This window comes from Osmerus eperlanus, unplaced genomic scaffold, assembly GCF_963692335.1.
Source record: "Osmerus eperlanus unplaced genomic scaffold, fOsmEpe2.1 SCAFFOLD_219, whole genome shotgun sequence".
Lineage (NCBI taxonomy): Eukaryota > Metazoa > Chordata > Actinopteri > Osmeriformes > Osmeridae > Osmerus > Osmerus eperlanus.
The window spans coordinates 20451-32218 of record NW_026911357.1 but is presented as its reverse complement, the minus strand read 5'-3'; the positions used below and the strand labels follow the sequence as shown (position 1 = coordinate 32218).

Genomic DNA, 11768 nt, shown 5'->3' with positions numbered 1-11768 from the left:
TGATAATGACAAAAGAGTAGATAAAGAAAGATGGATAGAAAGAGGGGAAGTCAGGTGGCTGAGCGGTGATGGAATCGGGCTAGTAATCCGAAGGTTGCCAGTTCGATTCCCGGTCATGCCAACTGACGTTGTGTCCTTGGGCAAGGCACTTCACCCTACTTGCCTCGGGGGAATGTCCCTGTACTTACTGTAAGTCGCTCTGGATAAGAGCGTCTGCTAAATGACTAAATGTAAATGTAAGGAGGGAGAGAGAGATAGATAGAGGGAGAGAGAGAGATAGATAGAGGGTTTTGTGGTGATGTGGGATAAATATGATTGCAATTATGCACAACAGGAAATGCCTTATTATAAATCCTATTTTCATTATAATAGTTTCCTGTATTTTGCATTGCATGCTGTGTGACATGCACACACACACACGGGCACACACACATGCACACACAGGCATGAAAATGAAACTGAACAATAAATCTTCTATCTACACCACATCTCAAATGTTCCACCGCATTTTTCATTTTTTCTTCTGTATTTCCATTTTGATTACATGAAAAATGAATAGTTTTGTTTCTGCTATTTGAGCGTAGGATGGGCGGTAGCACAGAGGACAAGAACATGCCCACCATTCTCTCCCAGTCACACACTTCAAGGGCCACTGAAGGCCAAAACACCATTGATCTGCTGGTTAACTCTGCCGATGAGGGGGTGGGGGTTTGGCAGCTTGAACACGCCAGATAACAGAACAACTTCTAGAAAGTCATTCCAAGAGTGCCCTGCTCTTCATTCACTACCAACATGCTGATAAGTGGTGGGAGTCAGGTGGCTGAGCGGTGAGGGAATCGGGCTAGTAATCCGAAGGTTGCCTGTTCGATTCCCTGTCATGCCAACTGACGTTGTGTCCTTGGGCAAGGCACTTCACCCTACTTGCCTCGGGGGAATGTCCCTGTACTTACTGTAAGTCGCTCTGGATAAGAGCGTCTGCTAAATGACTAAATGTAAATGGATTAAAAACATCAGTATCTTGCGTTTTTGCAGGATGACCAGGAAGAGGTTTAGATAACTCAGCCTTCAACCATCTTTCAACCACGCCCCTCTACGGAGAACTATTATCATCACTAGCTTCACCTGTGCTCTACACATTGACTCTGTTTACTGTCTGTACCTTTGTTCCCTGCCAGATCGTGACAGTATTTTCAAGAGTCTTTCCAGCATTTTCTGCCGTTCAGACCCCTGACTGTTTATTTAGCCAGATTTCTCCTGTTGTTTTTAGATTCTGCATCTGACGTTTGTGAACTCTTTTCTGCCCCTGGATTTCGAGCCTGCCTACTGTTTGTGTTTATCTGCTTTGCTGTGTGGATTAAATCTCACTTTTCCCCCTTGCCTTGGTCTATGTCTGAGTCCCTCCTGCTCTCTACCTGACTAGACGTGTTCTGTATGCTGCTGGAGGAGTTCAGAAAGGCACAGCCAGCTACAGAAGTAGACAGTAATGGTAATGGAGAAATAACAGGGCATGTGAAATAAGTCCCTCAATGCAAGCCCCGGGATAGGCCCCTGGAAACATGACCTCTTCCTTCTGCTTCTGTGTTTTATTTAGATAGAAAACTGAGAAAGAGTCTGAGAGAGAGTATGTGAGAGATAGACAGTGAGAGAGAGAGAGGGAGGGAGAGAGAGAGAGAGAGAGAGAGAGAGAGAGAGAGAGAGGGAGGGAGGGAGGGAGGGAGGGAGGGAGGGAGTAATGTAATTTGTTTAATGTCAATCACCTTTCTCTTTCTTGAGACATTCATCTGAGTAGTGTGGGCAGACAACAATTTATTCCGAAGGTGTGCGAAGGTGAGAAGGGAATTCATTTAAATAATATACATCCTGTCACTCTGACAGCTGATAAACACCATGAAGTAGCACACACACTGAAAAACCAACACAAAATACACGCAGAATCCATTTTCCATCTCTGTACTTCTCACACGTTGGGTGTAACAGAGCTAAATGAAATGTAGAAGTGATCCCTTAGCCCTGTGAAACAGGAAGAAAACATAGGCACCAGATCATTGGACTGTAGGAGAAGGAACACACACCAACCAACACAGAAACACACAATGCATTTTAAGTGTTGACACTTTTAGTTTGAGCCTCATGGTCCCTGTGGTTATCAGACCCGAGCATGCAGTCAGTGAAGTCACCCCCTGCTGGGCTCAACTTCGGTCTAACACTCACTCTTCCTTGGCTGTTTACTACAGGAAAGACTTCAGAACAAGTCTGAAGATGAAAGTCTGGTTTGTTCAATGTGCGTTTGGATCCAGAGCACTGGATGTTTACAAGGCCACAGTTACCGTGGGTAGAGTGTCCTTGTATCACCATAGCGGACTACAATTATATTTGACTGGCAGGAAGTCTTGAGTCTAAACACTCAATTCATTATCATTAAAATGACTTACCGGTATTTGTACTGGATTATTCTTGTCAACTTCAAAGGAACCAATGTGTTTTTCTGAATATGCACCCCAGCCTCAAGACAGTCCAGAGAGATTCAAGCAAACACTGGTGTTTACATTTACATTTAGCAGACGCTCTTATCCAGAGCGACTTACAGTAAGTACAGGGACATTCTCCCCGAGGCAAGTAGGGTGAAGTGCCTTGCCCAAGGACACAACGTCAATTGACACGGCCGGGAATCGAACCTGCAACCTTCTGATTACTTGTCCGATTCCCTAACCACTCAGCCACCTGACTCCCTGTTTGACGGGATTTCTAACCATGTTTGTACGTCCCTCTGCTGACAGCTGCATATGCTGGAGCAGCCCTCTCCTAACCCACCCTGCTGCTGGGGTGGCAGACGAGGATCCCTGTGTTTGCTGTTCAGTGTTCATACACACAGCACATGGAGGGGGTTCATACTTTCAGCTTTCAGATTAAATCCACGTTAGCATGCATACGTACATACAGACACGCACACAAACACATACACACAGACAGATGCACAAGGTACATAGTACATGGAACACAAGAACATATATCACTTATTTATTGTGCTCTTTTGTGCAGTTTTCTGTATTGACAGGTCATACACACACACACACACAAACAAATACATACAGAAGGTACATAGTACATAAAAAAATGTCACTCATTTCCTGAGCTCTTCTGGGCATACACACACACACACACACACACTCAGCTGAGGCAATCGGTCCAGAGAAAGCCAGGCAATCCTGGACTTAGTGCTGGTCGGTAAGACTAAGCCGACTCACAGGACAGAGAGCAGAGAGAGAGAGCAGCGGCAGCTCTCCTCCCTCTCCTCTGAGAGCACATGGACAGATAGCACTCTGGCTAATCACACTCCTACTGTGTGTTGCTCTGAACTGCTATCAAATAGCCCCTGTTTGATATATTGGTCTGAACTTTTCCTGTAGAAGAACATTCTGTACTGTAACTGCTTTTAATGGATGTTGAAGCTAAGCAAATTCCAGAGAGCAGAACAATAGCCTTCACTCTCCTGGTCCCTCTCCAGGAGCGGGGACAGAGCCTGGAGCTCACAAATGGCAGCCATCTGACTCTCTTAAGAGTGCTTTCATATTAAGCTTTAAACGGATACACGTTATTCAGGCGAAAGCTGTGATTTAATCGTCTGACCAGAGGAGAATGCATGAGTATGCACGCGTGGGTGTGTGTAACGACAAGAAAGAAGGGGGGAGGAGACAGAATTCTGCGAAAGAGAGAATGAAAGGAAGAAATAAAAAGCTGAATCTTGTGAGGAAGGATTCAAGTCATGAATCACTGGCCACTCCACTGGTCCTTTTGACAGGAATGCAGGATCAGGGGTTTCAGGTGTGTGTGTGTTGATGTGTGTGTGTGTTTTGATGTGTGTGTGACAGCTATGGGTTTGACCTGCTTCCCCGCCTCGTCAACTCCCCACACCGCATCCCTCACCTGTCCTTGACTCCTCTGCTTTCCTCCCATCATCACCTCACCTCTCCGATCATCTCTCCTCCCTTTGTTTCCTCTCCCCTCATCTCCTTTCTTTCTCCTACCAACTCCTCTTCTCTCCTCAATGTTTTCCTCCTTAAGATATCCTGTTTCTTGCAACTGGACAGATTGTCTCTGCCACCTTCCCTCCATCGCCACCCTCCACACTACCTGCCTGTCCGCCCACCATTCAGACCCTGGTGTCATCTTCAACCCTACACACGCACACGAACGCACACACACATTCCCCCCCCCCTTTCTCTCTCTCTGTCTCTCTCTCTTTCTCTCTCTCTCTCTCTCTCTCTCTCTCTCTCTCTCTCTGTCTCTCTGTCTCTCTCTCTCTCTCTGTCTCTCTGTCTCTATGTCTCTCCCTCTGTCGCTCTCTCTCTCTCTGTCTCTCTCTCTCTCTCTCTCTCTGTCTCTCTCTCTCTGTCATAATTACACCACATGCCATCTTCCTGAGTTTTACACACTGGCTGGTATGATTACCGTGAACAATAATCCATATCTGCAGATATGATGTCGATGAAACAGTGTATCAATGACCGTTAAGGAGGCTGAGAAGAGATGTCTCACATCCCAGATGGGATGCTCTATAGGATCAATCACAGTCCATATCTTGTGTGAAACAGACAGACTGGATCCCAGGGGAGCTAGAGGCAGCTGTCCTGGTATAGAGCTGGAGGTTTCATTAGCTTGTTAGCTTCTGTTACTTGCCTACAGCAACATATATTTCGGCACTTCAAAGCCTGAGTGATGTTTCAATCCAATAGACTCTGAGTGGATGGCTTTGACTTTGCATCAAGTGTGACATCAAATTGCAGCATACAAACCGAATAAGCCAAAGGTTCACTTTCAGAGTGGGGTTTCATGCGAAAAATATATATTCTAACACAATTTCACATTTCCTTTGGCTGTAGTTGAAACCTTCAGACATATTTTTCATCATGAACTGATGCACTTGGTCTTTGTGCATGTCAACTATACTACTGATATGGCACATTCACCAATAGGCCCGAAGAGACAATAGTGAAATTATTGTACAGTTACAGTACATTAAATATTCATGTATTTATTTAGTCTCAAGCATCATGGTGACTTAATTAAAGGGACGTTGCAGTGTTATAAATGGCAGAGGTTCTCTATAGCTTTACAAGCTTCATTATTAGTGTCGGATTCTTAAAATATACACCAACTCCGTGTTTTATTAACTGAAAACGTAAATAACGATCTCTGAACGCTGTTTTACAGCCCTAAACAGCATGTATGAGTAAAAACAGAGATGTGCCTATTGCTAAACCCACGTGAGAAACAACCCACTAAATTAAAAGGGCTTGTTTGAACAGAGGCCGAAATTAAGACAAACAGCCGCAAGTGGCGGTCTGGCGTCCTCTGACTCACCGAAACAGGAGTTGATGAAGCCGTACCAGTTGCACCCGTGGGTGCCTAGGAACCACTTCCCGTGGATGCTGGACGCGAAGCTCAGCGTGGTGCCGAACAAGCACACTAGCATGTCGCTAACACTGATGTTCAATAAGAGCATGTTGACAGGCGTTCGCAGAGTCTTGAATCGGCAGAAGAGCATGAGGACAACGAAGTTGTTGAGGAATCCGAAAGTCATGATTAAACCCAGGAACACAGAGAGGACTATGAAGCCAGCTCTGGAGAGCTTTGCCTCCGTGGAGTTGCTCGAATCTCGGTCCAGGAACGTGAACAGGTCTTCGCTCACGTTGAAACTGTAGTTCAGGTCTGCCTGGTCAGAAAACATCCTGGGTTTTATTCATTAAAGCTAGTTTCACATTAGTCTTATGAGGGCTTGGGTGAAATTGGATAGGGCGCACAGCTCGCAGCAATTATCTAGATATCTTTCTTCCATTCTCACTGCCCATTTACAGTTTATAGACTGCATTACAGCCCATCGAGATGGGTTCAATAGTAGAGATCCAGATGGTAGCTTAATCCATGCTCTGGATAACACAGGTATGCGGAATTCTCTCTTTTTCTTCAAAACTTGTTTTTAGTGAAAACTCCTCTGCGTTTGTATTGTTCGTTGGGCATCAATTGAGCTTTATGCATCTCTTCAATCGAGATTGTCAGGCTACAGATGTAGTAGGCTATCTAACATAAATTGTCGAATTATTTTGATTCTTGGCTAGTGCCTAAATTGGCATTTTCTGAGCATTTTAACGGTAAAGCGATGGTGCAAGGCAGTCCTCAAGTGAGAGCGCACGCTGGTCCACAGTGTACATTGCCGTTACGCGAAGGCTCCAGATTAATTCACAATCTTCGACTGCAGATGGAGTAAATGTATAATGTCCTGTGTAAGGTTACTTAATCTTTTTTCTAATCATTATCATTATTCTGATCGTATGAAACGTCTTGCTGAATGCTGGCCGTTAGGCTAAGAATCAACATTGAAAGTCTAGTATTCCATACCTTGCAAACAAACTTTCTGTGTATACAAATGTTCCACGAACTGGCTACATAAGTTATAATTCCCTACGAACATATTAGTCTCCAATAAATCCGCACATCGGCCGCATGACCGTGTTGAGCACCTGAGAGCTCTCAATCCTCGAATGAGCGCGGAAAAGCTTTTAAAGCCAAATCTCAGCCTACGTCACCAGATAGAGCCTTAAAGAGAGAGAGAGAGAGAGAGAGAGAGAGAGAGATAGTGAAAGAGAGAAAGAAAAACCGAATGGGGAATAGTTGAGAGGTGGGAGTTTTATGGATAAAGTGACAGACGCACCTTCCTTCGCATGCACATACAGACACCAAATCACCACGATCCCTATGAAGGGATCCAATGTTATTGGACAGTTTCCAATATCTCATAAAATAGAGTTAGTTAAACCTCAGTGTTCCAAAAAGAGAATATTATTTGGATGTTTTGCGTTGGAATGGTTATTTCTGACACATCTCAACCAACACATGACCAATCTCTCATGACACGAATGAGAGATTACGGCACCATCCAGGAAGAGGCAGACAGACAGGTCTGAGACTGCTACAGCAGGCAGACAGGTCTGAGACTGCTACAGCATGCTGTAAGAGGCAGACAGACAGGTCTGAGACTGCTACAGCAGGCAGACAGACAGGTCTGAGACTGCTACATCATGCTGTAAGAGGCAGACAGACAGGTCTGAGACTGCTACATCATGCTGTAAGAGGCAGACAGACAGGTCTGAGACTGCTACCGCATGCTGTAAGAGGCAGACAGACAGGTCTGGGACTGCTACATCATGCTGTAAGAGGCAGACAGACAGGTCTGAGACTGCTACATCATGCTGTAAGAGGCAGACAGACAGGTCTGGGACTGCTACAGCATGCTGTAAGAGGCAGACAGACAGGTCTGGGACTGCTACATCATGCTGTAAGAGGCAGACAGACAGGTCTGAGACTGCTACATCATGCTGTAAGAGGCAGACAGACAGGTCTGGGACTGCTACAGCATGCTGTAAGAGGCAGACAGACAGGTCTGGGACTGCTACATCATGCTGTAAGAGGCAGACAGACAGGTCTGAGACTGCTACATCATGCTGTAAGAGGCAGACAGACAGGTCTGAGACTGCTACATCATGCTGTAAGAGGCAGACAGACAGGTCTGGGACTGCTACATCATGCTGTAAGAGGCAGACAGACAGGTCTGAGACTGCTACATCAGGCTGTAAGAGGCAGACAGACAGGTCTGGGACTGCTACATCAGGCTGTAAGAGGCAGACAGACAGGTCTGGGACTGCTACATCAGGCTGTAAGAGGCAGACAGACAGGTCTGAGACTGCTACATCATGCTGTAAGAGGCAGACAGACAGGTCTGGGACTGCTACATCAGGCTGTAAGAGGCAGACAGACAGGTCTGGGACTGCTACATCAGGCTGTAAGAGGCAGACAGACAGGTCTGGGACTGCTACATCATGCTGTAAGAGGCAGACAGGCTGGGCCAGAGGAGCTGAGGGCAGAGGTTGTGGCACCAGAGGAAGTACACAAGTTGTAGCGTGCTTTAGCATCCAAGAGGGGGGATTATTTACACTCTGAACTGTATATGTTTGTGTGACAGAGCTGAACTGGTTAAATCCCCCTCCTGAGTGTATGCACTGTAGGCACTACAGTATGTAGCCTATGTGCAGCTTGTCTGTATGCTTGTGTAATAAGCATGTAGTTGAGGTAGTGATGCCGGAGGGATGCCAGTTGCCACCTGTCCTCCTACAACACCCAACTCATCAGCCCTGACTGGTGTACAGTAGCTATGTCCAGCATATAGGACAACTCTTTTAGTTATAGACAAAACTAATCCAGATATCAGCATTCTATATTAGTATTGCAGGCCTCAGCAGGGATTTTAAAGCTCTTATTTACAACACAATGATGCCTGATTAATTTTGTTGAAGGGTTAGGACAGCATGTGGAAATAATCTCTTTTATTTGACAAGAACACAATTGCAGTTAAAATGTGTTGCTTTATCCCAAATTACAGACCAAATCCTCGGAGGCAAGCTGAGCTTCACAGCGCTATTGTTTGTGTGTGTGTTCTCACACTCACAGTCAGATTCACGGACGTTTCCACAGAATTTTAGACCACATTTTGATTAGCTGGGAAATGTTCCACAAGGCTTTCAAAGTTATTGTTAGCGTCCACAAATTTATTAACATTTCAGCCTATTTTTAATGCTAGCAATCCAGCCGTCCAGCCCTGAAATGCTGTCATCTTGTATGATATTTTGGAGGAGTCCTCGGAATCTTGTTCATTATCCTCCCTCTGTTGATTGGTCAAGTGTACTTGTGTACCAGAAACCCTCTCATATAATCCTGGAGAGCTAATCTGGAAATACAGTAGCATGTTTCCCATTGAACCAGTATGTTTGAAAAATGACTTGAAATTCAAACAGATATTATTCAGGGATTGCATCTGTGGGTGGACAGAAACATTTCTGGCTTTCACAAATCCATGTGACTCAGGGACAGTGAATTGGGTGGGCAATGCCCAGGCTGGTCTTCCCTCTTCCTCGGTACTGGCCCAGAATGCACCTCTGTAGTTTAGACTTTAGACAAATGTAGCAAATAGACAAACTCTAACTAGTCCCAGCCAAGATCCCTGTGAATCTTATGGTTTTGTCTTCTGCATGGTAACTACGCTTGTTACTGTAACAAAAGTGCAGGTAGTAAAGATACAGATCCACTCCAGGTCACATCTGGGTCGGTGTTGTTTATTCCTGCTGTCTTTCTGAACCTGACCCATGTGGCAGTGACCCCTGGGGGGTCAGTGGGGGGCCTCTAACCCCTCCCAGGCATGCTGCACCCGGCCCTAACCCTGCACAGGCCTCGTGGGGGGTCTGAGACGTGAGAGGGCAGAGGGCTGTGCAGCCTGGGGCTGTGTAGGGTGTTGATGAGAGACAAGGAGAACGCATGAGAAGAAAAGAGATACAGAGAGAGGGAGAGGGAGGGAGAAGAAGAGACGGAGAGAGAGAGAGGAGCCGAGAGAGAGACAGAGGAAAGAAATCAGTCAGAAAGTGCGAACATTTGAAAAGAGAATTTTATAGAGAGCGAGAGAGGTGGAAAGAGAGAGCAAGAGAGAGAGAGAAGAGAGAGAGAGAGAGAGAGAGAGAGAGAGAGAGAGAGAGAGAGAGAGAGAGAGAGAGAGAGTGTGCTGCCCGTGCAGAAAAACGATATACCTTTGTTACCTGACTCCTATCTACTTTTACAGCTGGCACCATAATGGGGACTGCACACATTTTTCAGAATTAGAAAATGGAAATGACAAATTATAGCTGTGATTACTGTTGGCCCTGCCTCAGACTGTTTCCCTGCTATAGTGGTCCCAGAGCTTGGCTGCTTGTTAATGTTGATTAGCACTCCTCATTAGAATAGATTGGAATTATACGTGTGAGTTACAATGTGAGTTCGGGTAAAGAACAGACAGGGGAAGGAAGGACAGGGAAGGAGAGGAGAGGAGGGGGGAGGAGAGGAGATATGAGGAGAGGAGAAGACAAAAGAGGAGAGGAGATATGGGGAAAGGGGAACAGAGGTAAGGGGAGGACAGTAGAGGAGATAGGAGAGGACAGGAGAAATCAAGACAGGACAGGGAAGAACAAGGACAGGAGAGGAGAAGGGAGGTGATGGTTTTCTCTGGACATTTGAGTCACACCTGTCTTGGGCAACAACTGATTAGGCCAAGGCCACATTGAGATGCTGTTGTGAAGGGTCAGAGATGTGTGCAAGGGTACTGTCTGTGTGGTAGACAGGCATACACAAGTTCACTTTCCCATCTCTCCCTTTCACACACACACACACACACACACACATGTTCACATACAGTCAGACACAAATAAAACGTGTTCACACCCTTCTATCTCAGTTAGCGCTAAGACGGTGAGCTTATGACACTGACATGCTACAATGGGAATGACCTCAGGAGAAGGGCGCTTTTAGAGTTGCACGGTCACACCACGACAGCTGAGTCCTTTTACTGGTCCACACTTATCATAAGATCCATTATCCATAATCTCACTGGATACCATCATTTCCGGTTATCCTCAATAAAAGGCATGTGTATTACTGTATGTGTTTCAAGTGCATAACCTATTTACTTGTCTGGTGGATCCAGGAAGCAAGCTCTTAGTGTCCGGTCACTGCAGTCTATGCAACGGCTAAGACTAGGAGAGAAAGTGCCCGAGGGGGGAGATTTTTCAACCATGATTCAGAGCTTCTCTTAAAAGGAAGAGACTGCCAAGGTCTGTACACAAAAGGCACCAGGTAATGGAAATAATTTCTTTCGTACAGACTTTGGCCTTCCCACTGTTTGCAATACCACTGGTAATGCAAATGTTTTATTGTGAAGGAATCGTTTCATTTGGTTCAAGCTGTAAGGAGGGATCTCTCTCTCTCTCTCTCTCTCTCTCTCTCTCTCTCTCTCTCTCTCTCTCTCTCCCCCTTTCCCTTTGGACCTTTTTAAAACCTTCAGGCAACCACCCACATGTTTTTCCCAATCTATTTCTCAACAAGTTACATAGCAAATCCCTAACAGAAATGCTGCATGTTCCCCTTTCTCCACTTCTTACGGTAACAAAGGTTTAAAGTGGCCAGTCTCCTTCACTGTTCATCAGATGAATGCACCCTTCAGGCTGTTTGCCCCCCTTGAGAGGTGTCAGTCTGTCACAGGCTGGGGGGGCAGTTGTCCTTGTGCCCATGACTGCTGGCACTGCTGTTCTGAATCTGGGACTGGCTGCATCTGGATCAAAGGATGAGAGGGTGCTCCAAACAGATCTGGGACCAGACACATGAGGAGGCGAGGGAGAGAGAGAGAGAGAGAGAGAGAGAGAGAGAGAGAGAGAGAGAGAGAGAGAGAGACGCCGAAAGAAGGTTAAGGGGAGGAAAGGAACATCAGTAAGCCATGATTCGTCTAGGGAGGATTCGACCAGACCCACTAATGAAGCTCCACTTAGGTGTCCTACCTCCATTAGCAGCTGTCTGCTGGTTCATTACCAAACAACACACTAACACAGTAGCACACACCTCCACCGACAGATGGGTGGTTTTCCGGAATAGCCCACTGATTAATGTTCTCTTCCTTCTGCTCTAATGGCCTCACTGAAAGAGAGTCTCCCTAAAGGAGACAGTGGCGCTCGTTACCCTCTCTTTCCTTCTAATGTCCTTGTGACTGAGGTGTCAGACAGGGGACATTTTCTCTCACACCTTAATGTCCCTCCTTCGCTTTCTCTAACGTCCAGTTGAACCTATGTGTGTGTGTTTGTGTGCGTGCCAGCGAGAGACTTAGTGTGTGCATTCCAATCTCCGTTTGAGTGTGTGAATGG

At 46.0% G+C, this 11768-nt stretch overlaps 1 protein-coding gene across 1 annotated transcript; it reads right to left on the bottom strand.

The window, feature by feature from the left end:
* Window positions 1–1760: 1760 nt before the first annotated feature.
* Window positions 1761–6525, bottom strand: LOC134015952 (opsin-3-like). Its single transcript, XM_062455429.1, has 2 exons — window positions 5362–6525; window positions 1761–2010 (listed from the first exon to the last, which is right to left on the bottom strand). Exons 1-2 carry the CDS (start codon window positions 5726–5728, stop codon window positions 1958–1960), a joined length of 420 nt encoding a protein of 139 aa, XP_062311413.1. The 5' UTR covers window positions 5729–6525; the 3' UTR covers window positions 1761–1957.
* Between the last annotated feature and the right edge of the window lie 5243 nt (window positions 6526–11768).

Bases quoted from the DNA above. Each gene is read 5' to 3' on its own strand.
- LOC134015952 (XM_062455429.1), bottom strand. From the start codon at position 5,728: ATGTTTTCTGACCAGGCAGACCTGAACTACAGTTTCAACGTGAGCGAA. The intron at 2,011-5,361 runs GTGAGTCAGAGG...CCTGTTTCACAG, and splicing joins CTTCATCAACTCCTGTTTCG to GGCTAAGGGATCACTTCTAC.